Here is a 27,203-nt window from a genome sequence, read left to right on the forward strand (position 1 = left end):
ACCTGTTTTCTCAAAACCTGCTGATATGATAACCTGTTTTCTCAAAACCTACTGTTATAATAACCTGTTTTCTCAAAACTTGCTGATATGATAACCAGTTTTCTGAAAACCTACTGTAATTTGAAAACTAGCTGATAATCGCTATTTTGAAAATCCGCTTACAGGTTAATCGATATTTTTAAAACGGCCTGATTTGGTTCCACTGTTTTGAGATAGTGCAATTCCACTAACATTAACTAACGCGATGACGCGTTTAAATAAGTTCATAAAACCACTCTTTACATATTTACTCCTTTATTGCATTAATCCATTTCGTAAAACTTTATAATGAACACATTTTTGACGTATCGCTTGATAAGCGTTATTTTCACTCGAGGATCACACGCAAGATATTTTATGTTATGTTATCATACATTTATACACATCTTCATCTTTGGGGTATTCTCCAGTCTATAGTTCCGTAACGGGTATAGTCCCATTAGTTTTCGGAAGAGGTTGTTGAGTCGGTACGTTTATATGCGAAAGGCCAACCGCTGGGCCGTTGCTGTCGTTGTGGAGTGTCGAATGAGGCTCGTGAACAGCCGATACTTGAGTTGAAAGCGACCACCGACCTCCTCGGCCGAGTCTTTGATTTCCTTGACTATTCCACCTGGACGACTTGTAACGGTGGTAGTCGTTTTTCAGAACATTTAATACCTGTTTGACAAAGTGAATTAGATAAATAAAGTAAAACCCTGAATATCCCTAGGATGAGAGTGGACTTCGTTATTATGACGAGGGTCAATCTACACTTTTCAAAAATCGTTTAGATGAGCAACGTTTTGAATCTTGGCTATTTTTCATTGTCAAGGTTTAGCGATAATTATTTCGTACATTTGCAAAATTTTAATATTAGTCTTTTCGAGTTAACGAAAATAGGTAAACATATTACCTTTATTTATGATTATCAACTGATTTTGTAGTACAGGTAATTTTCTAAGTATTACAATTTTGGTCGGTTAAAACGCGCATTTCCATCTGATTCGATTTATCGAAAATCTCCTGTTTTGATTAAGTGATTACGTAGAGCGCAAAAAATCATAAATTAAATACGCGGAACAAATAAAACAATTTTCTCACAATATCATCGCTCAACCATCTTGAGGGCTCTAACCATTTCACTAGAATTAACACCTATAACCCACTAAAGGCTAAAAAACTGATTGAAAAGTGTATTTACCTCATTGTTGAGATAGCAGTAGACAAAGGCAACTGAAATTCCCTGCGCATAAAATAAAATAATATAATATAATATATAAATAAATAGTTGAACATCAGTAAACAAATTTTTAATTATCCATTTAAATTACAGCAGAGTCTCCTAGCGAACAACCCACAAAATTTACTTAGCTGCTGGGTTTTGATCCGCCACCCAAATACGCTGTATTTTAAAAATTGTTGTGAGCGTTGATGTGAAAAATCATTTGCCTCCGGGTCGAGGGTAGGTCACTATGCTTTAGGACGCCTACTAATCATGATTAAATGATTAAAAGTGTAATTACGAATTAATCTTATTAATCACCATTAAATATTTTCAAACAATATTTATTAATATTAATCATGATATAATTTCAATCTCGATTAAACCATATCCATCACGACCTATTAATAAGTAATAAAATATTCAAAATGTATTAAATATATCATAATTTTAATCACGAAAAACATTTTAATCACGATTAAATCATAACAAACATGCTTTAATCATAATTTAGTGTATTTAACCATTATTTAATTATTTTAATCGCGATTTGATTATTTTAATCACGATTTTATTATATTAATCATGATTTAATTATTTTGATCATTATTTATTTATTTTAATCATGATTTAATCATTTTAATTATGATTTAATTATTTTTAACATGATTTAATTATTTTAATTATGATTTAATTATTTTTATCATGTTTTTAACTTTAAATACGAAATAAGATTGTAATCAAGATGAAATCAGTAAAATCATGCTTTTATTATTTCAATCATTATTTAGTTATTTCAATCATTATTTAGTTATTTCAATCATTATTTAGTTATTTAAATCATTATTTAGTTATTTCAATCATTATTTAGTTATTTCAATCATTTTTTAGTTATTTCAATCATTATTTAGTTATTTCAATCATTATTTAGTTATTTTAATCACGATTGAATTATTTTAATCATCAATTAATTATTTTAATCATCAATTAATTATTTCAATCACAATTTGCTATTTTACCTTTAATTAAAAATGTATTCATAATACAATCTATTTAATCGTTTTAACATAATACAATGTTTTGAGAGACTCCTAATAATCATGATAGTGACCTGCCTGTCGCTCAGTTAATCAAAGAATCAATTTTGAAATCCACATTAATGTAACTAAAATAAGTAAATCAAGTAGGAATTGAAATAAAATTGAAAAAATCCAATATTTTCTACCGGGAATTTTTTTAAAAGCCAAAAAACTGACGTCATAGCCAGCGTTGACGCAAAAACATTATAAGACTGAAGTAATTAGTTTCTGCTAACCCGCGGATCGGCATTCAACTTTGCCATATTCAAAGGTTTATAAGCGCGTAAAATACAGGGTGTTTCAAAGGGTTATGCAAAAATTTTAAGGAGTTGTAGGGGGTGAGTTAAGAAGTTTGCATGTTTTTTCCCCATTTTCCTACGATGAGTGAAAAGAGCGCCAGAGAGCTTCTAAGTGTGGCCTACTAGCCCTTGGAAGTAGGCTGCAACAAGCACAAAACCAAGCAGCAGGGAAATAATGACTTTGTTAGCAAATCCAGGTTACCAGCGTTAAAACGTAATCTTAAACAGTATTTAAAGTCCCTGCTGCTTGGTTTTGCGCTTGTTGCAGCCTACTTCCAGGGGCTATTCGGCCACACGTTGAAGCTCTCTGGCACTCTTTTAATTCTCCGTAGGGAAATGGGAGAAAACAGGCATAATTCTCAACTCACCGCCAACAACTCCTTAATCATTTTGCATAATCTTTTGAAACACCCTGTATAAATAATGATGTGTGCTAGTGGAAACTAAGCTTTACGAAAAATTTAAAAGTCGGCGCTCAGCTCATGGTAGCGGCGATTTTGCTCGTAAGCGTGGCGCTTTTCAAACGCGAGAAAAATATCACAATTTTATATCAGATGATACGAAGATTCAAGTCTATATTTTTGGCGTCGGTGCTCGCCGCTGCATCATTTATGTCCTTTGGAACCCTATCTAAATAGTAACTCCTATTGGTTTTATTATTTCCTAGCGAATTTGTAACCTAGTTTTCAGTAGGGCAGAGACGTTGCGACTGTGAGCCGTGAACCGGAAACATTCCCGCTATGCCTAATTTCTGCATTAATTTTATTAAAAACTTCTTTTTCTAGAATTATCTCTAAATTGTTCGCCAGAATGCTCTACGCTAAGCGAAAATGAACTTACCTGTAATCCGTCGACGATGGAGGCCATATAGTCGATTACTTCACTGGTTAGGCAGGCGCTGTTTTTATCTGTGGGAGAGTAGAGCACGAAAAAGAAGTGAACTCCGAAGATTGGAATTAGCACCAGGGTCGCCCGCACGGCTTTTCTAAATAGAAGCGTTACCATCATTTTATCGTTTTTATACGGACAGTATTGACGAATTTATACCTGAAATGGCCAGGCTCGTTGGATTGCACGGACCGCAGTCTAGTGACTAGAATGTACACAATATGACCCAGAAAAATCAAATTGATCTGCAGTTTGAAATAATAGGGTGATGTGCTAGCCTTTCTTCGTAAGTGAAAATAAACTTACCACCAAGAAGAGAATAGATGGAACGTTCAGAATAAAATCAATCTTTTCTGGGAGCAACCAGCAACTGTTTAATACGAATTCAATTCAGAATCTAGGATGTATTTGAAACCGCTGTGCAACAATGGGGCCGAGCGAAACGTAGTGACACTTCCTATACATAGTTTGCACCTAAGGGAGGGCCCTATGGTCGCCATGCAAACCGGGAGGGGAGTTAAAAAATTCCAGCCATTTCGCGCGTAGCTACCAAATAGGTTGCCATTTTGTTGGTCATCTCATCGAAGCGACCAAAAGTACGAAAATTATGGATTTATGCTTTAAATTCTTTTAAATTAATATCGTTATGTTCCCTAAACAAAACCAGATAAGATTTTAAAACCGGGTTATTGAAATAAAATATCAAATTACAACGGGAATATCAACGAACCAAAGTTGGCAAACTTTATCAAATTAGGCCTTTGCGGTGATCCCTTTCACAATTACCTTGAGTATGAAACTAAATTCTTAATCATTATAAAATAATTAAAATCCGCAAAAAGACGATTGAAACTGTTAACCATCGCATATTAGTAAGAAATCTACATCAGCAAAATGGAGTTATTGCACGGTTCATTCTTTCTCAAATTACATATTTATTCTTTGTGCATATATCTATACTTGCAACTGTGTCATTGATGAGGTAGGGATGCAAACTATGTATTACGTGATGCCGTAGAATTTCAACCATATTGGCGAAAATTTACTCTAATTATTATATAACATTTACCATTTTTTAAAATGGTTTCGGATTTAAATTTAGCTCCTGACAGTATATGACCAGCTAACCCGGCAAATATTTTATGAATTTGATAAATATTACCGCCGTTATCGCGCCAGGAGCTTTTGGTCTACTTTCTAGCAGACGAAGTGATTTTATAGCTTGTTGAATAGGAATTTTGCTCGCTCAGCCAATATGCCTTTTGAATATACACAGAACCACAAGCGGCCAGCGCGTGAAGTTGAATACATGCTGGATTTTCCTCTTTTAAGCCAAAACATTTCCATTTTTAAACCCCAAAGTGTATGCTTATTAGACGAAAATTTAATTGCTTAATAAACTTCTGGATCTTGCCGCTAGGTGACTGCCAATAATGATTGATTTATATTTACTTTTCATCGTGTTTGACCTTTCGAACGATGGCGTAGACTGTTGTCAACAGCAAGGGAAATCCTAAACACACATCACCAAATAAAAGAGTTAATTTTTTGACAGTCAATTGTTGCATAAGTAACAAAAGTATGATATTCCTATATCCCCGATGTTGATTTTTGAAATTATAGCCAATGAGCATAAATATCAATATGAGACTAAAGCTTTAAGCCCAGTTCACACTATACAATTAATTGGGCCACTTAATTGAAGACAACTAATTGTAAGCAAGAAAATTGAACATTGCGAACAGAAAAAGTTGGAACAATGGTAATTATTCTGTTCAAACTGTTCAATTTTCTTGCTTACAATTAGTTGGTTTCAATTAAGTGGCCCAATTAATTGTATAGTGTGAACTGGTCTTAAAGCTGATAAATCTCAGCGACCTATTACTTTGGAAGTGTCAGATAACGGGGCTTATTGAAAATTGAAACTCTTTTCCAAAATAAAAATAACGTTCATTTGGACAAAATATTGATAAATTATTGACTTTTAACATACATTCTACTATGGTTATTATGAAATTGAAAATAACTTGCCTGGTAGCAATTTTACCAACATAGATCGAAGTATGACGAGTTTCCTCTTAAAATTCCGATTACTATATCACTCCGCGACCGACTAACATAAACCGAAATCGTTCAGTATCATACAGATGTTTATTACGCTACTTATGATGAAAGCGAGTTTTCGTTAATTACCCCATCCGGCGGCGTAAAAATGCCAAAACTTTCTCTGTTCGGAAAAAGCGGAGGCGATTTGTCGATGAAGGTAGAATCCTTCGCAGAACATCCAAATGTAACTGCTCAGTCGGAAATATCTGGAGAGAACCACTAGGATTTTGCAGGGCGCCTACGAGATTTGGGGTGAACGTATTAAGAGTTTATGGCGATTCGTAGGACGCGTGGGTTTGGAATATTACTCCGTTGTTGACGGTGTCTTTCTCGGTGGCGGGCAACGTGACTGTCCCTTTTAAAATGGCAGCGGTGAAGCAGTACAAGAACAGAGTCAATAAAAGCTGAACGTGCATTTTTATGCGATTTATTCGAAGCGATCTGCGAAAGAAAACGAAACGCTATTATCATCAACGTTTTAAATATCTAGCTGGAAAGCGCCAACTAGTTGAATAAATGGGATAATTTGTATAACAAAATATAAAAATGAAATGTGTACGCCTTTGTAATAACACTAACATGGAGACGACCCGAGATGTAACCCACCGATTTTGCTTAAACTCGGTGAATTAGTAGACCTTGTTGAAATTTGGATTTTTGATACCTAGCGATTTTGGGCTTATTTTTATTAATAAATTTGATTTCTGTATATTTGAATATTAAGTGTATCTGTTATTGTTTGAATATCGAAATTGTAATTGTATTTGTGATTTTTTATGTTTATATATTTTGTATTTGGAATTTGTTGTATTTTTACTATATTGCCTGTATATGTACGTGTAATTTGGACGATCGACCTTTTTCGCTATAGTAAGCCTTTCCAAGAAATAGAAACTGGGGTTTTTCCACGGTTTAGAGGCGAATGATGGAAATCTTAGGCACTGGTACTCTCTCCCCAGTGGGAGGCGGCTAGCTGCTTCGGACCGGCTCGTTTCTCAAATCTCGCGTATGGAAAGTTTGCCAAAGGGGGGTTTCTCAAGGTTGAGAAACGTCCCAACAATCGGAAGAACCACCAGTTGCGACAAATCGCCATCGGAGTAAGATCTAAAATCAAGAACTCTTCTCCGCGAATGCGTGTACTCAAAATAACCCTTATTTTCTCGGAATAATTCATTTTGTATTTTTACCTTTTATAAATTGTTTTTCATTAAATTCTCAGTTTTTCATTTAGCCTAATTTTCGTGTCTTTAGTCGCTCATTTTTTCCCATTATAAACAATCATTTGCGCGTAATTAGAACCGCTAGTTTAGAATGTTTTCAGTCCGTTCTAAGCCAAAATAGTTAGCTCTCCCAAGCCGGACATTCCACCACACAATTTGGTGCCGAAACCCGGGACTACGCGTATAATCAAGTTGTTTATCGGACGTACTGTGACCAAGATCAGCGAAAATGGCCGAAGGAACAACACCTCAGGATCCAACGCATCAAGCCGTTCAGATAATAGATCCCGCCCTAACAAATGTGAATCCGACTCTGAGGAATTTAGTCAAGAAACGTGGAACTTTGAAATCTCACATCACTCGGTCGCTGAACTCCCTTAAAAGCGAGTTGGAAAACGCTTCACCAAGACTGGCAGAGATACGCAACGCCCTAGCTCAATTAAGGCCTCGTGAAACTCAACTTCTCACTTTCGATGAAGCCATCGGAGACATTCTAGAAGGCCCGGAGTACGAAAAGGACGCGGATGCAGCCTACGATTATCACTCTAACTACTTAGTAATTGTGGATAAAGCGGAGCGATCACTAGCAAGGACTGCACCACTAGTGAACACAATCAACCGGAACGGAGGAAGCAATTCGTCCCCCGTTTTCCAGCAAGGTGACGGTTCAGGAGGTGACGAATTGAGAGTCATCAGTCACCAAACGCAACACGTGAGACTACCAAAACTCGAAATAAAGAAGTTTTGCGGAAGCATCAGCGAATGGCAACAATTTTGGAGTCACTTCGAGGGATCAATTCATCGCAGCTCACTCAGCGACGCAGATAAGTTCCATTACCTTAAATCCTACTTAGAAGGACAGGCAGCGAAGTCCATAGCGGGTTTGGCTCCGACTCAAGCCAATTACGATTTAGCAATTAGCATTCTAAAAGAACGATATGGACGTAAGGACATTGTAGTTAGTGCGCATTTAAACAATTTCTTTAAATTGACCGCGATAAAAAACGCCAATGATGTAACTAATTTACGAAACCTTTACGATACATGCGAAATTGAAATAAGAAGCCTAAAATCGCTAGGGGTAGATTGTAAGTCATACGACAGCTTGCTCGGTCATTTAGTTTTCGGCCTCCTCCCCACCGAAATAGCGCTCGCGTTTAGTAGAGAAAATAAAGCAAGTTCAGAAATTAGTGTAGAAAAATTACTTCCATTTCTAAGAGACGAATTAGCTTGTCGCGAACGCGCCTATAGTGTACGCCGCCAAGACAAACAAGATCTCGATCGCAAACCCAATGCGCGTGAAAAACAACAATTTTTTCCACGCCAAGAGAACCGCGGCCAAAAGACCAATTCAAATATACCGTCAGCGGCGGCCCTCAATGTCGGCATTAAGGAAAAGGTATGCATTTTCTGTGATAACCCCGCACACGGACCGATGGAATGCGACAAATTCTCAACCACTGAAAGAAGGGATATCGCCCTAAAAAGGAGATGTTGCTTCATCTGCCTCAAAACGAATCATTCGGCCAAGCGTTGCAATCTACGGTCACGACGATTCTGCAAATTCTGCGGCCAAAGTCACCACTCAGTGGTCTGCGATTCGGAAGAAGCCAAAGACCATGTAAATTCGAAACTGCGAGACGTCAGTAAACCCGGAGCGGAGCCTGAGAAGAATAAGCTAAGCGTTGGGGTTCAAATGACATCTGTAGCCAAAAAGGGGGCGGTCCTACTCCAGACCGCATTAGCCTTAGCCAGTAGCCGAGACAACGGAGATGCAGTCCGAATACGCTGCCTCTTGGACGCCGGAGCGCACCGTACCTTCATTAAGGAGAAAATATCGAGACAGCTTCGACTTCCAGTTATCGGCGAAGAGGAGTTGGAAGTTTTCGTATTCGCAGAAGCGCGCCCAATCAAGGTCAAACGCAGAAGGGTTCAGTTAGAGATTCGAAGTCTACACGACCCCAGAAAACGGATCGTCATTCAGGCTTTAGAAACGCCCGACATAACCGGAGCCATTTTTTCGTCAAGGAAATGGGAAACCGTGAACTGCCTATGGCGGACGGTCCCATAATCGATGGAATCGAAAACACCAGTTCTCAGCTAGACCTACTAATTGGCACAGAATTCTACTGGAAGATATCCACCGGAAAAATGGAAAGACTCTCGGACACGCTCGTTCTACTAGAGACCGTCCTCGGGTGGGTCGCTCACGGAGCAACATCCGCCGAATACTCTCAAGCCAGTATCAACACCGTCACGGTAATGCAAGCTGTTTGCGAGGAACAATCACTATCGGATCAGCTGAGAGCATTCTGGGAGCTAGACTCAATCGGAATTTTAGATAGTCAGAATGAATCGGAAACCAAGACACAGTCTTTAGAGGAGTTCGAGAAAAACATAAAATTTCAAGATGGAAGATACGAGGTTTCACTTCCGTGGAAGCCGAATCAAGATCGTCTAGGCAACAACTACGCTATCGCAACGAAAAGAGCCGAATCACTCCTTCGAAAGTTAAGAGCTAATCCCGACCTTCTGAAACAATACGACGGCATCATTCAAGAACAACTCCAACTGGGAATCGCCGAAGAAGCTCCAGATATCGACGGGAGCCCACTTTATTACCTCCCACACCACGGCGTCACGCGGGAAAGTGAAACTACCAAATTACGGATAGTACAAGATGGTTCCTCGCACGCAGAAGGCTTGCCATCCCTCAACGACTGCTTGGAAACTGGAATAAATCTGAACCCAGAACTAACAGAAGTTCTCCTAAGATTCCGAGAAAGCGAAGTAGCCTTCATCGGAGATATCGAGAAGGCATTCTTGCAAATCTCGATTGCGGCCAAGGACAGAGACGCACTAGGATTTCTCTGGGTAGACATCAGCCAGCCAAAAGACAACTTCAATACTTACAGAATGACCCGAGTACCATTCGGGATCACATCCAGTCCCTATCTATTAGCAGCAACGATCCGCCACCACCTGAAAAATTATGAAGCCACAGAACCATCCATCACCACACTAATCGACAAGAGTCTCTACGTCGATGATCTAGCCTCAGGAGCAAAATCACCACCTGAGGCATTCGAAATAACGAATAGATCGGTGAAGATCATGAACGACGCGGGAATGAACCTGAGGAAATGGCACAGTAACTCGCCCGAACTAAGACGTCTTTGGGGTAATCCAGAAACAACCCCCGATTCCAGCCAAGTCAAGGTCCTCGGAGTTCCGTGGAACAAGGAAAGCGACTCATTTCGCTTCGAGGCTGAAGCGCTCATAAAATACTTGATTGGCAAGAAAAGCACAAAACGATGGATAATCAAGGTCGTAGCCAGGATATTTGATCCTTTGGGATTGATATCTCCCTTCGTCGTAAAGGCCAAGTTTCTCTTTCAGGCATCATGGGAACGAGGACTGAAATGGGATTCTCCGCTACCGCCTGACATGGCCGAACAATTTGATTCGTGGTGCGAAGAACTACAAGACCTGCACAAAATAGAAATACCTAGATACTATTACAACGGAGTAGATCACAATGAAATCAACAAAACGGAACTTCACACCTTCGTAGACGCTAGCGAAAGAGGTTACTCCGCAGTGTCATACGTCAGATATCAATCCGCCGACAAAACCATTCGAACGACATTAGTGGCGTCCAAGGCCAGGCTGGCTCCTCTGAAAAAGCTCACGCTGCCCCGCCTCGAACTGACGGGTGCTCTTCTCGGAACAAGATTGTCTGCAACAATAATCAAGACATTAACAGATCCACCGAAGAAGATTTTTTTTTGGACCGACTCGCAAATCGCTCTACACTGGATTCAAAGCTCCGCCCTACAATGGAAGCCATTCGTATCCAACCGTGTGCGAGAGATTCAATCGAAAAGTGATCCGCAAACTTGGTTTCACTGCAAGGGTAAGCACAACCCTGCCGACCTGCCAACGCGAGGCCGAAGCCTCAGGGACCTGGAATCGAATTCGCTCTGGTGGAACGGTCCATCATGGCTAACACATGATCAAATAAGTCCGCCCCGTACGGAATCGAGAGAGTTAACCGACGAAGAATCACAAGAACTGAGAGCCATCTTCAACTACCCACTTATGCAAGCGGTGACGTGCACGCAGCCCGCAAGCGAGGCGCCATTAGACATCACCAAGTTCAGCTCGTTGACTAGGTTGTATCGGAGGACAGCTTGGATCAAACGGTTTATCAACAATACCAGAAACAAGGGAAACCGAAACGTCGGTCATTTAACAGCGGAAGAAATATGGCAAGCAGAATCATTTTGGATCAGTCACGCGCAACAAGAAAGCTTCTCAAACGAAATCAGTAAATTACGTCAAGGCGAGCAAATTTCTGCAAATTCGAAACTCGCGACTTTACACCCAAGACTAGACGAAAACAGCTTACTCTGCGTTGGAGGGAGACTCGATAACGCGCAATTATCGTACAAGGAGAAACACCCGTGGATATTATCCTCGACACATCCTTTATCAAAACTTATAGCGCACTACAACCATACACGCGTAATGCACGGTGGAGTCAATGAAACCCTCGTTCAAATCAGGGAAGGGTTTTGGATAATTAAAGGCCGCCAATTAGTCAAAAGGGTTGTCAATCAATGTTGCGTTTGTCGTAAATTTCTCGCCAAACCATCAAACACCCACATGGCGCCACTTCCGCAAGATCGCTCTAATCCGGCTCCTCCTTTCTCGGTCACCGGTCTCGATTTCGCCGGCCCCTTATACAACAAAAATGGGCAGAAATGCTACATAGCGCTCTTTACTTGCGCCACGACTCGTTCCATTCACCTCGAATTAGTCAGTGATATGACTGCTGGGAATTTTCTTCTCGCTTTTCGCCGGTTCGTGGCACGTCGTGGCATTGTGAAGAAAATCTTCTCTGACAATGCTAAAACCTTCAAGAAGGCCGAAGCGGAGTTGAAACAGCTACTAAAATGTCTTTCGAATCCTGACGTGACCAACTACTTTGGAGAGCTTCAAATCTCTTGGCAATACATTGCCGATCGCGCTGCCTGGTGGGGCGGCTTTTGGGAGCGCCTTGTACGCTCCGTGAAGAACGCAATTCGAAAAACCCTAGGCCAAGCGAGGCTTTCACACGAGGAACTCGAAACAGCACTCACGGAAGCAGAAGCCGCCATTAACTCCCGGCCAATATCATTTGTCTATCAAGATGCCGGCGAACCTATACCTTTAAGTCCGTCACACTTCCTCGTTGGCGTAAGGTTAACAGCCTTACCATCCAGAAGCTACAAGCGAGACGAAGGCATGCAATCGACTCAGGCCGAATTAACTAAGCGATGGAAATACAGACAGCAACTCAATGAGAGATTCTGGCAAAGATGGAAAACGGATTATTTACTGGAATTGAGGTCCGCCCATCATCGAACGAAATGCATACCTACTAAAGCCATCGAACCAAGCGACGTCGTACTCATTGAAGAACCACGAATGCCCAGACTCTGTTGGAAAACCGCCGTAGTCGAAGAAACTTTCAAAGGTCGCGACAACTTAACTCGGTCGTGTATGTTACGTCTTTCAGACGGAACTCGTCTTCGTAGACCAATTCAGCTAGTCTATTTGTTAGAATCAGCCTTAACTTCTTGAACATGTAATGTTCCAGAGGGGGGAGGATGTGGAAATTTGGATTTTTGATACCTAGCGATTTTGGGCTTATTTTTATTAATAAATTTGATTTCTGTATATTTGAATATTAAGTGTATCTGTTATTGTTTGAATATCGAAATTGTAATTGTATTTGTGATTTTTTATGTTTATATATTTTGTATTTGGAATTTGTTGTATTTTTACTATATTGCCTGTATATGTACGTGTAATTTGGACGATCGACCTTTTTCGCTATAGTAAGCCTTTCCAAGAAATAGAAACTGGGGTTTTTCCACGGTTTAGAGGCGAATGATGGAAATCTTAGGCACTGGTACTCTCTCCCCAGTGGGAGGCGGCTAGCTGCTTCGGACCGGCTCGTTTCTCAAATCTCGCGTATGGAAAGTTTGCCAAAGGGGGGTTTCTCAAGGTTGAGAAACGTCCCAACAATCGGAAGAACCACCAGTTGCGACAAATCGCCATCGGAGTAAGATCTAAAATCAAGAACTCTCCTCCGCGAATGCGTGTACTCAAAATAACCCTTATTTTCTCGGAATAATTCATTTTGTATTTTTACCTTTTATAAATTGTTTTTCATTAAATTCTCAGTTTTTCATTTAGCCTAATTTTCGTGTCTTTAGTCGCTCATTTTTTCCCATTATAAACAATCATTTGCGCGTAATTAGAACCGCTAGTTTAGAATGTTTTCAGTCCGTTCTAAGCCAAAATAGTTAGCTCTCCCAAGCCGGACATTCCACCACAGACCTTAACGTAACTTTAAAATTCCCTAAGGGAAAAGTTACGCTGGGCTTTCGTTTTGCCATGGCAACCGAAAAGGTTTTTGACAACACTTAATCCAAATTTCTCTATGTGATTTAACATGGGAAAATCACATATTTCAAGGGTCCCCCCTATGAAAAAACAAAGAAATTAAAAAAAAATATGTAAATAGACCCATAACAAAAGAGGGGCCGCAGACGAGGCTTAAGTGAGAATTCTGGACGGAACATCCTGTTTGTGACGTTTTGACCCACGTGACCGCCATTGAAATATACAGGCGGAAGTAAGGAAACGGATGTTCCATGCAAATGCTGAGTTGCCAGGTAAAAATGTTAATTTTCGGCCCCCCAACTTTCATCATTGGTCTATTGGGAAACGTTTTGTAATTTTGGGTAAGATAGACTATTTTTGGGTATTTGGTCCGAGTTTCGCGTCTTTTTGTTCACTCGAAGACGTATCGGTACGACCTATTAGTAAGTTTTTAAATTTCTTCAAATTTGTTTAGGGTTTAGCTTTATTATCCCTTTTCATAATGGACTAATCTACTTATTCGCTAATTATATAATCCGTCGTTGGGTAAAAGCGAGTAAGGTAGGGTAAATTTAGGTAACTTCAAATATTTGTGAATAATTGCTAATTAAACTAACAAAATAGAAATTTATTTAGATAAATTCGACTAAATTGGACCAATTTAAAAAATTGGGTAAACCCGAAAAACACAATACATTTTGGTATATTTATGTTAAATACGAGAAATATTCGGCAATATAAGTAATAAAATGTAAATTTTAATTAATTAACTGGCGAAAAGAAACCACCTATTAATTAAGTAACGCATGCTTGATATTTTTTTAGACTTACGAATCTATCTATAATAAACAAATACCCTTAAGAAAAGCTAACGCCCCCGTATTGCTACGTCACTCTAGTCCTTTCCTTGAACTTACGAATTATTGAAGTTTGACCAATGTTGGGTTTTTACCCACCTGTATATGTTTAAAATCACTAAAGCGGGAGCGACGGTAACCATTGAGACGACCAATATGCAAATTTCGAAAGTGACCCTTTTTCCGGAAACCTGTAATATTGGGCTCGATTAGAAACCTTCCGACGAGTGAAATGGAAGCGGAGAACTCACTTTGGATTGGGAGCAGCCTTCGTAATTAGTGAACTCGGCACCTCGATCGCTGCGCCTTTGCCAGTAGCCGTCCCAGCGACAAAATTTACTGTAATTAGCTTTACGCAGTTATTGTTATTGCGATTAATATCATGAGGCGAACTTAAATGGGAAAGAATACTATGGCCATTGCATTTATTAGTTCAAGTAGGTCATTTTATTTGGTCATTTAAGAGTTAGTTGTAACCTTTTAGATATAATGCCTGGAGCATAGAAGGTTGATTCGCGCGTTAGCCATGAGTTATGGCTTTATATATATCCCTAATTAATCATCTTACCTATACGTGGACCTTTTATTTTTTACTTGAACTAGAGAGACGTTCTCATAGTACTCGTTACCGTTCAGAGAGTTACGTTTGCATTTGAGCCTGTTCACATCGACGTTTATATAGGTGTGGTCTGGGCAAAAGTTGGTGAACGTCTGATCCGGCGCCGTGGCCGGAATGCAACTCCAAGCATCCCAAGTCATTGGGCAGTAACCGTCTGTAAAAACCACCGCAGCGTGACGTTGAGCATAGTGTTCTTATTGCCGCGAATTTGTTTTCCGTATATACCGGGCTTAGGTCCTTGTTTACGTTGGAATTCCATAGTGTGCCAGCAGTCGAGGGCGTCTTGGCAACACTGAATCCAATTACTGACCATTTCCGGATAGAACGACTTGACGAGGGCTCCCGTTTCGTTTCCATTCCTGTTATCGAATTCTTCATCGGCAAATAAAATGTCCTTTTCGTCGTGAGGGTTGACCAAGCAGCCTCTGGTACCGTCGTAATTCAAGGTTTTATTCGGATAGGTCGTGCGCTTTTTCATAAAGTTGTAGCAATTGGCGCAAGTGTCCTGTTTGTAGGCCTCGTAGCTCAATTCCACTTGTCGTTGCGTCCGATGACATACTCCTTCGAACTCGCTCCTCGTCAGTTCTTTATTGGGCTTGTAACGTTGGAACTGTAGATAACGTGAAAGGAAACATCCTATTTAGAGCTGGTCTGAAATAAAAGGGACTACTTACTTCCATGGGATCACAAAGATTCGTGGTAAAATCGTCCCATGTCCCGTTACCTTGACACATTCTCCGTCCGTATCCTGTGATGAAGGGAAACAGGTTGATAAATCAATATCGCGACATTAGTTTTGTCAGATTTCCTACTTCTGCAGCGTGATTTTTCTTGAACGTAATACGTCTCGTAGTGATTAGGACACTCAATTTCGCTTTCTCTATTTCGAAAACTTTTATTCCAGCATCCAAAGTAGTCCCAAACGATCGGACAGCCTATCAAGACCAACTTATAGATTTACGGTTTCTCTTGGTCAAAGCTTTGGACTATTAAAAGTACTTCATACAAAAGCGTTTCGGTGCATTGAACTTTGTTTAGCTAGTTCAAAATTCTTACTAGCATCACTCATACAGTACAGTAAACAATTTGCCGAGGGACTAACCAGTAAGAATTTGCCTGTACACCGATTACTTAATCATTAATGAGTATAGATGAGTGCACATGATTACGCAATGAATACCGATGAGTACACATGATTACGCAATGAGTACAGATGAGTACACATGATTACGCAATGAGTACAGATGAGTACACATGATTACGATGAGTACACATGATAACGATGAGTACAGAATAACTACGATGAGTACACAGGCAACCCAAAAATTGTTACAGATGAGTAATTGAGTACGGGATAATTCCAATGAATACGCGTGATTACAGATAATTACGGGATTACGAATGAGTACAAAAGATTACAGAAGATTACGGGATTACGGGATTACGAATGAGTACAAAAGATTACAGAAGATTACGTAATCATAACAGTTAGGGTGTACATCGATTACGGGAGTTGTTTAGCCCCTCGCAATTTGCGGGTGTGAAGATATCACCTAAAGCGCACATTTATTAATAAAGATAAGACGCTGCTTAATAGCTCTTTCTGAAATGTTTAGGTTTCTGGCGCCTGCAGTCAGTTTCTAAACAGCAGAAAGATGCCAGTAACCGAAACGCTTCTTTAAACCAAGGATGCCTAAACTTTCAATTTAATAAATCAACATTTCGAAAGCTTAGATTGCCTTTTTAATGTTAGTTATTTTTATGGCAAGATTTAAGAATATTTTGACGCTTGAGATCGCCATTTACATATTTGGGCATCCCGGATTTAAAGGTATTTAAGTTCATGTCGTAGATAATTCGGAGTGCGTATCACTGTTACCGGCAGTGTCGTCTTCATTCTGTGCTATCATAGCGTCGCAGCAACTGGTGGCGTAGTCGCAGCAAGAAGCCCATCTTTCGGCGTACGACACCTTTGCAAAAGAAAGGTAATAGGGATCCGATTTATTCGTCCAAAATTCGGGTTCCAGTTGCTCATTCCCGCTGAAATTTAATCTTTACGAAAGAAAAGTTCATAAATACGATGATGTTTTTAAAACATAAACAATTTCTCTAAGGGTACGTTAAGTAACGCTCATCAAAAACATTGATGAGTAATCGATGCCAACATTTTGTTACTCTACAAGTTTTCGCGTTCCGATTTGACGTCAGGATAGACATACGTTTACGGCTTAGCTGGGGGAGGAGTGGAAATTATACAACCGTAGTTTTAATGAACAATTCTACTGGTTTGATCAAAGGCCTATCATTTAATTGGAATGCCTCATCTACTGCTATGGCTATTTTCTCTTTTTTCATAAAAGAATGATGGTTGCAACAACAATTTCGTCATTTAAAAACTCATTAAATATTGAAAAGAACCTTTTTCGCTTCCTCTGATTTTCGGGCCCCGTAACATTTATAGCCGCCATCTTTAAAAACAGCGCTGACTAGAAATAACACCGTTCAGTAACTTCCTACGTCATTATAACGACAAGCGTTCATCAAGTAAAAACCAGATTTGCGTTACTGAACGTAACCAAGTCCGTTAAAATTGGCTAACCTAACCGTAAACACGTCCTTGGGGGCCCACACATAGCAGTCTTTGCAAGCCGCTTCTCGAAACTGTTCTCTTTTCAGTTCTAGGCCTTTATAATATCGACATCCTTTCGCCGTTGCCGTCTGACAGCTGCTCTGTAATGGAGAGATTCAATTTTGTTATTGACTACTCGTAGACAAAATCTATTTATGCGTTTGGTCTTCAGGCGATAGCAAACGCTAGATATCTCCAAAAAGGTGGAACGTTTATTAGCTGTATACACTGTTAAAAAATTCGTTCAGAAGACGTTCAACTTAGAACAGTCGGTTCAGAAATGAACGATAGCGTTCTGAAGGTATGTAATAGAGAACGGTGTGTTCAAGATATTTTATTTCGTTCAAAAAAGAACGAATGTACTAACATATAAGTGTGACACTTTCAACGTACGACCAAAATTAACAAATAAGTGTGACACTATTTTGCGGAAAATGTCGTAAGGCCAAAAGTAACAAATAAGTGTGACACTATTTTGCGGAAAACTTCGTATGGCCAAAAGTAACAAATAAGTGTGACACTATTTTGCGGAAAACTTCGTATGGCCAAAAGTAACAAACAAGTATAACATCCATAAAGTAATAAATGAGTGGTTTAGAGTGCGCTTTGTTATAGGTAGTTTTTTCGTACATTATTATGTTGTTTTAAGTTAGTGTACTGGTTGATTAAACTATTACTCGTAGTAATTTATTTACAGGGTGAGTTAGAACATGTTGTAATGAAGTTGTTTTTGTAGTTGTATGTACAGTGTGTTTGGAAATTTGCCGAAGATTCAATTTCATTGTTGGAGCGTAGCTCCTTCACTAGCGACTCAAATGGCGTTAGGTCTGTAACGCTGTTTCTCAGAAACTACCCCACCTATTGAAAATAAACTTCACACAAATAACGATATAAATAACCTCCGTGTCCTAACGAAGTGAAAAACGAAAAAGGGTTGTGAAAGGTCCGAATTTATAGGACACGCACCGTTTTTTTTTCAGTTTATTTTTATTCGATTGGCAAGGTAGACGAAACTCGTTCAGAAATGTTATTGCGCAAGTTCCAGAATTAAAATTTACAGAAAATATTTCGTAATATACTGCAATTTGGTTTGACGTTTTCAGCATAGAAATAAATTATAAAATCGTTTGTTACCAGTTCTCGGCCTCTCGGCTGAGAATAGAATGTAATATCTTTTGCGCTATGAAAAGGCTTTATTTATTTTACACATATCACTTTCATTGTAGATATTTTAAGCTTAATAAGATGGTTGTAGTTGAGGTTAGAACTAGATTCTAGTAATCTAGTTTAAGGCCTGCTTTTCATTTCGGTAGGCAATGGGTTATGTAAGGTTACTTTTATTAATTTAGCATGATGAATCGCCGGCAGGTGACATGAGTTATAATTTTGAAAGCAATAACTTCATGTAATCTTTGTATTGGATAACGATAAAGCATTCCAAGTCGAACATCAACGCGTTCTACCGCGAACGACAAAGTGTTCCGCGGCCAACGAGAAAATGATCCACGGCGAACGACAAAGCGTCCCACCGCGAACGGCAAAACGTTCTAATTTGAACAAAGAAAATTTGTTCAATATAGAACATCTAAGTTCAATATTGAACCATAAACCATCGTTCTTTATCGAACGAATATTTTTTGTTCATATTAGAACCAAATGGCGTTCTGTTACAGGGACAACCTTCTGAACGGCGATTTGTTCAAATTAGAAATTTTTTTTAACAGTGTAGGAAGTGTACACATTTTAAGAAATTATTAAATTATTAAGCACATTTATATTTTGCTTCTGTACAAAATAGATATGTACCTTTGTATTTTTTTGTTGAAATTTCCTGTAAAGAGTAATAAATAATCAGCTAGGCTAATAACCAAGGCACCATCTAAGGCCTAAGTCCTATAGCGACTTTTAACGCCTTTAAACAGGTGACCGGGTTACAATGCGTAGAAGGGTGGTGGTGGAAAGCCCTTCATGCCACGCGAGCTAACAGCTCCTTACACTAACTATTACCGTTTATCTACGATTATAGTGTAGAATTATATCGATATAGCTGATTGATAAATAATATATAATCTACATACCCGCGCTGCTTTATAATTTAATAATACACTCAACTAAATCTGAATTAGATTTTATAACTTTTTACCCTTCGGTATTTAACGTCTTCTGTGGTGCAGTATAGTTGTAAATCGTATTGAAAATAGAGAGAATGACTCGTAAAATAATTTTGGAATGAAATATGAGATTGATTTGAGTTTTCACTATTAAGGTTAAGCAGGATAAAAATAGATAAAAACAGTTTGAAGAACTGGTAAAATTAACGAACAGATCAGGAATTAAATGAATTGGTGAAAGCATCAGGTAATCTAGTTTTATAAAGGAATGTTTTGAAGGTATTCATATTGGGTTATTTCATGTGCCACCGTAAACAAAACAATGAATATGAAATTTGCGGGTAGTATCAACGTAGCTTCGAAATTAATTGTGAAAAAACTGAGATCTAAATCTCTATTTACCACCCTATTTAAACCACATTAACAAGCTTTGGAAAATTAATAACAATCAGTTTTATGGTGGGTCTTGTTCCTTTAAAACAAAATCATTTAGAAATTGCTTAAAGTTTGGGTTAGATAAGTTGGGACAAATTTCGGGAAAAGCTCAGAAAATACCTTCACATTATGAATTAAACTAAACATGGCTATAATCGATGACGTCATCGATGTTGTAGCGATAACAGAAACTGTTTAACATAGCAACGGCTCTCATTTTTGTTGGCTGCAGTTAACCTTAATATCTATCTCTGAAGGCCGTCAAGCAAATTGACGAATCGATGGCTATGCTTAGATTTTCGCGGTGTTTTATTCTTAAAGATTAGTTATGGTAACAATATGAATACTTTAATATTTACTTTGGGTTGAGAAAGGACTTTTGATCAATGAAAAATTAAAACTCTCTCTACGTATTGTTACGCGTGCTTTAATACTGCATCGAATAACATTTCAGAAACAATGATTCATTTCGATTAGCTTAGCTGATGTTATTTTATTATATACCCTTTGAGCCGGTGCAGCAGGGACGGCGGAATAGGGGGGGGGGGGGCAGGGGTACCTCTCAACGAAAGAAGGGGGTACCCAGTAAATAAGTTTACCCCCCAAAAATGTTATAATTATATATAAATTTAAAATAAATTTATTCTTGAAAATATCTTTTCTATTAAATGAAATTTAAAATCCACGTGCGCAGTTTGCATTCTTAGGTACATTTAGGCTTTTCGTTAGTATCGCCCAAGCTAGTTTGGTCGTATGCCCTGTTCCTAAGAAGTAGGATGACACAATACTACTTAAATAGTCTGCGTAACACAAGCGTATCAAGATGAACTAGATTAAATTGATACGAATAATTTAGTTAAAGATTTCATTCATAAAGAGAGTAGAGTTCAAATAAAATTTGTGTGAATATTCTGCGTAATTATTTTTGGTTAGTTTGATTCTATTAATCAAAGTACTTACCACCTTTAAAAATATGAAGAGATAGAGTATATGTAAGGCCCCGTCACTCAGTGACATTTTGACAGTGGCTCTCCAAAAACGGCGAAACCCGATTGATTCCAAATTCTCCGCTATCCTTTTACCAACGAACAGCGAATATGACTCCTTCCTTTTGGCTATAGCTTTCCATTATTTCACCGTATCTAAATTTTAAAACCTGCAAAAGAAGAAAATTTAACCATTAATTAGTAATATGTAAGATAAATCCAAGGTGTTTCGAACAAGTTGCGTTCTTTGGGTAAAGCTGTACCAAAAATGTCCAAAGATTTATGGTTCTAAAGTGAAATGTTTTCGAGATGTAGTACCTTCAATATCAATCCAGAATATGTTTAACATAGCTCAACATTTATTAACAAAGAGGAATTGAATATAACCTTGGGGTGGTGGAGCCGTTAGCACTTTCGCCTCGCAGCCAGAGGAGCCGGGTTTAATTCCAACTTATGACACTCTGAGAAAACTTGGAACCACTCCTTCCGCGTTAAGCATTTTGAACTATTAGTAGCAAAATAAATCAGCAGATGGCGCTGACCGTTGCACTTTTCGCAGGTACTTCCAAACTTACAGCGCCATCTACAAAATAATTATATTGAAGCTAGCAAAATGTAGAAAAAAATTACAGAATTCATGAATTCTTCGTGAGATTCGTATTTATAAAATATATTAACTTAATAATAAAATAATTATTTCGTTTTATTATTGCAATATTTTTAAACGTTTAGTAGCATTTTATATAGCGAAATAGAATGGTTGTGGGAACCGTTTTCCCCCTAAATAAATTCTATGGGGTGAGGTCTTGTTGCAGCTCACCTGGTAAGGCGTGAAAAGGTGTAAGGAAGAAGATTGTACGACGTATCGAACGTTACCTAGAATATCGCTTCAAGGTGACCCGTTGCCAGACTGAATCGGACGAACTTTATTGTTTGGCCCGTGGCGGAGGATAGCGTGTTAGGGGGGGGGGGGGGGGTAGGGTATTGGCTCCATGGGAGATCTCCACTCCGGTCAATTTTCACCGTCAATAGACGAGTAATTCTTCGAAAAAGGGTTGGCACCGCTTTCTTTACATTTTGTGGGTAGTAGGTTTTATACAGGTATATGACGTTTTTGGTTCAGCTGTATTTTTCTCTATTTTGGGACCGGTATAAGCAACAAATAACTTCAAAATTTCGATATGAATTAAATTGTCACCGCTATATTAAATTATTTGGTCCGGAATTTTTGGTGACTATTAATATATACAAACAAGAATGTAACTATATTTTAAGGGAGAGATTTTCCTTCGTTCGTAGTCTTCATTGGACGAAGGTTTTTCGTAATTTTCGATTCGTCGCGTTGGACATTGGAGACTTGATATAGTAGATTTGATTTTGGTATATCAAATTACGATACCCGTTCTCCAACTTAGCCGTCTCAAATTTTAAATGACCCTCTGCTTTTAGTTATTTAATTAAAAAAATCGTAAACGTGTCAGTTAAAAAATTTGGTTTTTGCGAGAAATATCCTTTTCAAAAACGGGGGGGGGGGGCTTAACTCGAAAACAGGAGAAAAAATTACCATCCAGAAAATCTCCCCCCCTTGCGTGGCCTGCGTGAATTGTAACCCCCCTGTCAACGCGTTGATTCTCTAGCCTTTCGCTATACGTCTTTTTGCTCTGCACTATCAGTACGGTCTGTATACCGTTGAACCTCAAGTTTCATTTTACTTTTGTAGAAGGCCCCGTGTTTTTTTTTTTCGAGGTAATTTCTCCGTTCAAGATGATGCCTCTAACTGTTACCCTCCCGCTGAAAGTCCAAGGGACGTTTTGGTCACTCTAGAATGACATTATGCTCTTATATTTTTTGAAGAAATAAATCATTTTAGGTACCATAAATAAATGCCCTTTCCGAAATTTAGTACCGATTTGGCCCCGCGCTCGCCATGTTGGGTGGAAAATCTTTATCTATAGGTTTTAGCATAGGTGACATTGGCCTACGTTACACTGTTAGCTCCCTATTATGGAGAAAATATTTTGAGTGTTTCTCAGAGTGGTACACAGTTAATTTTTAACATACCAGTGATTGTATGCTTTTCCCTATTGAAAAAAAATTCCAACCAAGATGGCCGCCATGGCTAATGCCAGGACTGCCCACCGGGACTGTTATCTCCCTATTTCTAAGCCAGAATAAAATTCATTTATTAAATTGTGCCATTTCGATCCCACAGATCGTTGTCAGCACTGCGCGATACTGTGAAGTAACTTTGCCGCGATCAGAGTCGTCAGCCTTACGATAATTATCGTCGTATCATAGATGATAAAATATGTGGATATACAAAATCTTTAATATATCAATGATGAAATCTAAACAAAAAAACCGCTTATTTATTCAATCCTGCCAATTTGACCCTACAAACCGTTGTCAGGAAACTATTTAATCCATATTATACAGGTAAATGTAAGGAAACGGACGTTCCGTCCTAATGCAGAGAGGCCAGCTAAAAATGTGAATTTACACCCCCCCCCCCTCAATTATGCTCACGCGCCTATTGAGGACTAACACGATTTTCACTCGTATTTATAACCACCAAGCTAACCTGGCAGTTTAAAACATGAAATTACTATATATTTCCAGATATTTCAGTAATAATTTGATTAAATCGGTAAATCGGTAACTTAAGCTAATATTAAATTTAATGAATTAGGTATTTTTTTTCGATTTCGAATAAATTTGTATTTCCCTTTATACAGTGTGTCAGAATTTATAGCCCGGTGTACCTAGCCAGGGGCTAACCACTCGTAGAAAGTCTGTACACCGGATTACGCTTAGATTAGCACTGCCAAAGGCAGGGACTTCAAAGATTACGCGTAGTCCCATTAGTACAGTCAAAGGTACGGCTCTGTACACCGATTACGCGGAGTGGTCAGCCCCTCGGTACCTAGTAAAAGAGACCATACCACCGGAGGCCTATCATCATAGTGCCCTACGCCAGCGTCCCCCTAGCCCGGACAGGTGACAAATCCAGCAAAAAGTAATACGGCAATTTAATAATTTGAAAATAATGGCTTGGATAAATGAAAAAAAACATTCAGAGCGAGATAAACTTTACAGCCACTTTATTTCGGGAAACAAAACGAGGGCGGGGGGCGCTTTTTAGCAACCAGTGCTTCAAGGAGTATAATCTAACCAGCGGGGGGGGGGGGGGGGGGAGTGATCGGGCCGTGCCCACCTTGAACCGTATGGTTGTATGTAAATTTTTTTATTTTTTTATTATTTGTTTCCATTGCGTGCCCCCCTGATATCAAATCCTGGTTACGGTTAGCGCCTACAAGACACGACTCTTGTTGGCACAGAGGTTTTCACATCTAAATGGCGTCGCCAATGACGGCTTAAAAATAATGGCCTACTACTTTATGCACACTCATATCTGTTCGGACCCCTTCCAAAACTTTTCATTCCTCCCCGTAAAGCGTTTGAATCGGAATGTTCTGAATCGGTGCAGGGGGCTAGCACACGAGATAAATCGGAGAATACACCTGCCCAGTCGACAGCTTTAATCCACGGTGAAACCACTCCAAAAAGACCTAAGCCGAATATTTCGAAAGTTAAAAAGTAAATATATATATATTTATTTATTTATTTATTTAGTTGTCCGATCAACTCCGCCATATATGTATTTAAACTTTTATTTACCCATTTATATCCTATTTACGTAATTATTTATTTAATACGGCATTTATTCGACTTCTTCGTGATTATCTACTGTATGTATACACCAGCGTTTCAAAGCTCTCAAATATTCGAATTTCTTCATAATGTTAAGCATGGCCGTATCTAGACATGTACGAGTGGGGCAACCGCTCCGGGCGTCACTGGCCTGAGTAACCATTAGGAGCACCAAAATATCGGTTTCAATACTTTTTTTACTTTTTTTAGGGGGCGCCAAATTTTAACCCCCGGGCGCAATTTTTGCTGGCTACGACCCTGAGCAAAGCGTCATCCGCTACTCCACGGCCCCTTTTTTCTTATGGGGCTGGCTATCAACCTTTCTATAAAATACCGTGGTCTTCTCGAGGCGAGGGGTCGGACATTTGGCCAAATCCCGTACAAAATGTGGAAAAAAATCCACAAATCCAAAATCCAAGAATTTTGCTCCCATAGACTTTGTATGACAAATCCACAATAAAAAATCCTGGATTTTTCAAAAATCCAAAATCCCGTACAAAAAACAGGCAAATGTCCGACCCCTCGTCTCGAGGGCCTTCTTAATTGAAACATTTGAAAGTATCTCTTACGTTACTTTTAACCTCTCTTACTTTTTACGACAGGGACCGCAAGATGTTACAATTTTAAATATTAAGTACCTAAAAAATTCCAAACGTAACAAAACGCTCCCAGACAATAGTTCTCACTAAGAACTATTGTCTGGGAGCCTGTGAACTTCTCAGAAATATTTATTAATACTAGAATTAACATTCCAAATTATACGTCGAATTAAACAATTTATTCAACTTCTATAGGGTTAAATTATCGAAATATTCGTTTAAAAGTTTAAGAGTCTTAGGCCGCGTTCACACTAGAGACTTTGGAAACGCTTTAAAACGGTTTCATAAAGTCCAATTGTAAAATTTCGGTATCAGCTGGATTAACAAGCAAACGATAAATTATCTTGACATAAAGTTTTTTAAAATTCTGCTTTTGAAACCTTTCCAAAACTTTTCCAAAGTATCTAGTGTGAACGCGGCTACAGTATAATTATCAAAACGATCTGACAACAACTTTAATAGTTATCAGATTAGTTTATGAAAGTAGCGTATCTCTAATACTTTCAAAAATGGGAAACCGGGTGAATTAAGCCTAGTAGCGCGAACGCTTTAGAGCTCCCTGAAAACATAGACTGAAACGGGTAGAGAGCCCCAATATGAAATAACGCAAATGAAGAAAGGCTAAGCGGAGGGGAGAGTAGATTTGATGGACAAGCGTAGCTAATCGCGGTCCGCCAAAGAAGGGGTCATAGTTTTCAGGGGGAGGAAAGAAGTGTGTCCGTTTTTCTACTCTACTACCTTTACTACCAAAAACCTCCGTGAGGCTTCTATAGTAGTACCATTCGTTATTTAAAAAAAAAATCCCTCTTCGAAAACCTTCATGCTGCCATCTACACATTTTTTTTTCTTTATTTCTCGTTAGTTTGGAAAACAACCTCTAGGTAGCCCCGCGTGCAGATCCGAGTATAGGAAAACTTATCAAATTATAAAATTTTTAGATAATGTGTTTAGTTACCAAAATATAATAGTTTTATTTTTAATTTTTTTTCTATTCAATAAAGTAAGGTTAAATTTACGAAGCGTATGAAACTAAAAGATTTTCGTAGTACTGAAGTATATTAAAAATGATGACGAAATATGTTAAATATTGCTTAATTTTGTCATCATATAAAAAATTTACCAAGTCTTCGATTAAAATTCGCCTCGAACAAATTTAAAATCGAAACTTCCAGATGAACTTAAAACCTTTCCCAAAACTCTAGTCTGAACGGTTTTCTAGAATACCAGGCGCGAAGTTGATATGTATCAGCATTATTGTTCAAGTTCAATGCTCATTATTTAAATATCTATTTAAGATAATTGAATAATTATTTTTACACATGAAAGAATACATGTTTCGTAAAATGTACTATAAATTTGAGAGTAATATCGACTTTCAAAGTATTTAAACAATTCAGCCAAATATATTTAATTTTAGGTACTTTTTCAAGTTAAATTAATAATTAACTAAACGATGGAATCCAATTGCCTTCGAACAATTTATAGTTTGAACTGTGCTGATCACGATACAAAAAGATCTCGTGAAGTTATATTTAGCCATTTACGAGATAAACGGTGTTTTGTGAGAGCTTGTAAGCGCATTTCATCCAAATTTAAGTACAATTATTTATATAACCATTAGCGATATCCAAATTCGGTTCGAAGGTTTTTTAGAACCAGACCTCGTGATTACAAAACCGAAGAGTTCTTAGTAATCCGAGCTATAGAACTCTAGATTAACAAGCGCAAACACGTCACGTTTTTTAAACTTTCACAATGCTTCCCCTTAAGTTTGCAAGTTCTCTCCCCACTGGTTAGAGAGGATTCCCATATTTATAAAAATGTTTGTAGAGGTTAATGGTAATAGTTAGTGTAGGGAGCTGTTAGCTCGAGTGGCATGAAGGGCTTGCCACCACATTCCTATACGCATTGTAACCCGGCGACCTGGTTAAAGGTATTAAAAGTCGCTAGAGGACTTAGGCTTAAGGTGGTGTCTTTGGTATTAGTCTA

The 27,203-nt window shown here is 38.5% G+C and overlaps 1 protein-coding gene across 3 annotated transcripts in view; it reads right to left on the reverse strand.

Moving 5' to 3' along the window:
* Positions 1-281: 281 nt before the first annotated feature.
* Positions 282-27,203, reverse strand: part of LOC149921095 (calcitonin gene-related peptide type 1 receptor-like) — a 317,091-nt gene continuing 290,169 nt past the window's right edge. Inside the window, exons 1-18 of one of the 3 annotated variants that reach the window (XM_090162557.1) lie at positions 21,292-21,391; positions 20,879-21,074; positions 17,343-17,473; positions 16,623-16,795; positions 15,556-15,678; positions 15,418-15,491; positions 14,969-15,353; positions 14,769-14,897; positions 14,376-14,473; positions 14,224-14,315; positions 5,921-6,053; positions 5,700-5,850; positions 4,959-5,019; positions 3,813-3,876; positions 3,666-3,751; positions 3,459-3,603; positions 1,220-1,261; positions 282-696 (exon numbers count right to left, since the gene is read on the reverse strand). In XM_090162557.1, the coding sequence (XP_090018683.1) occupies positions 451-696; positions 1,220-1,261; positions 3,459-3,603; positions 3,666-3,751; positions 3,813-3,876; positions 4,959-5,019; positions 5,700-5,850; positions 5,921-6,053; positions 14,224-14,315; positions 14,376-14,473; positions 14,769-14,897; positions 14,969-15,353; positions 15,418-15,491; positions 15,556-15,678; positions 16,623-16,795; positions 17,343-17,473; positions 20,879-20,935 (2,190 nt within the window). In that variant the 5' untranslated portion in view covers positions 20,936-21,074; positions 21,292-21,391 and the 3' untranslated portion in view covers positions 282-450. Of the gene's footprint in view, positions 697-1,219; positions 1,262-3,458; positions 3,604-3,665; positions 3,752-3,812; positions 3,877-4,958; positions 5,020-5,699; positions 5,851-5,920; positions 6,054-14,223; positions 14,316-14,375; positions 14,474-14,768; positions 14,898-14,968; positions 15,354-15,417; positions 15,492-15,555; positions 15,679-16,622; positions 16,796-17,342; positions 17,474-20,878; positions 21,075-21,291; positions 21,392-27,203 lie in introns of those variants that run through there. The other 2 variants (XM_090162556.1, XM_090162558.1) reach the window with 2 other exon arrangements.

The sequence above is a fragment of the Leiobunum rupestre genome, chromosome 11 (assembly GCF_980474605.1).
Source record: "Leiobunum rupestre chromosome 11, qqLeiRupe1.1.hap1, whole genome shotgun sequence".
NCBI lineage: Eukaryota > Metazoa > Arthropoda > Arachnida > Opiliones > Sclerosomatidae > Leiobunum > Leiobunum rupestre.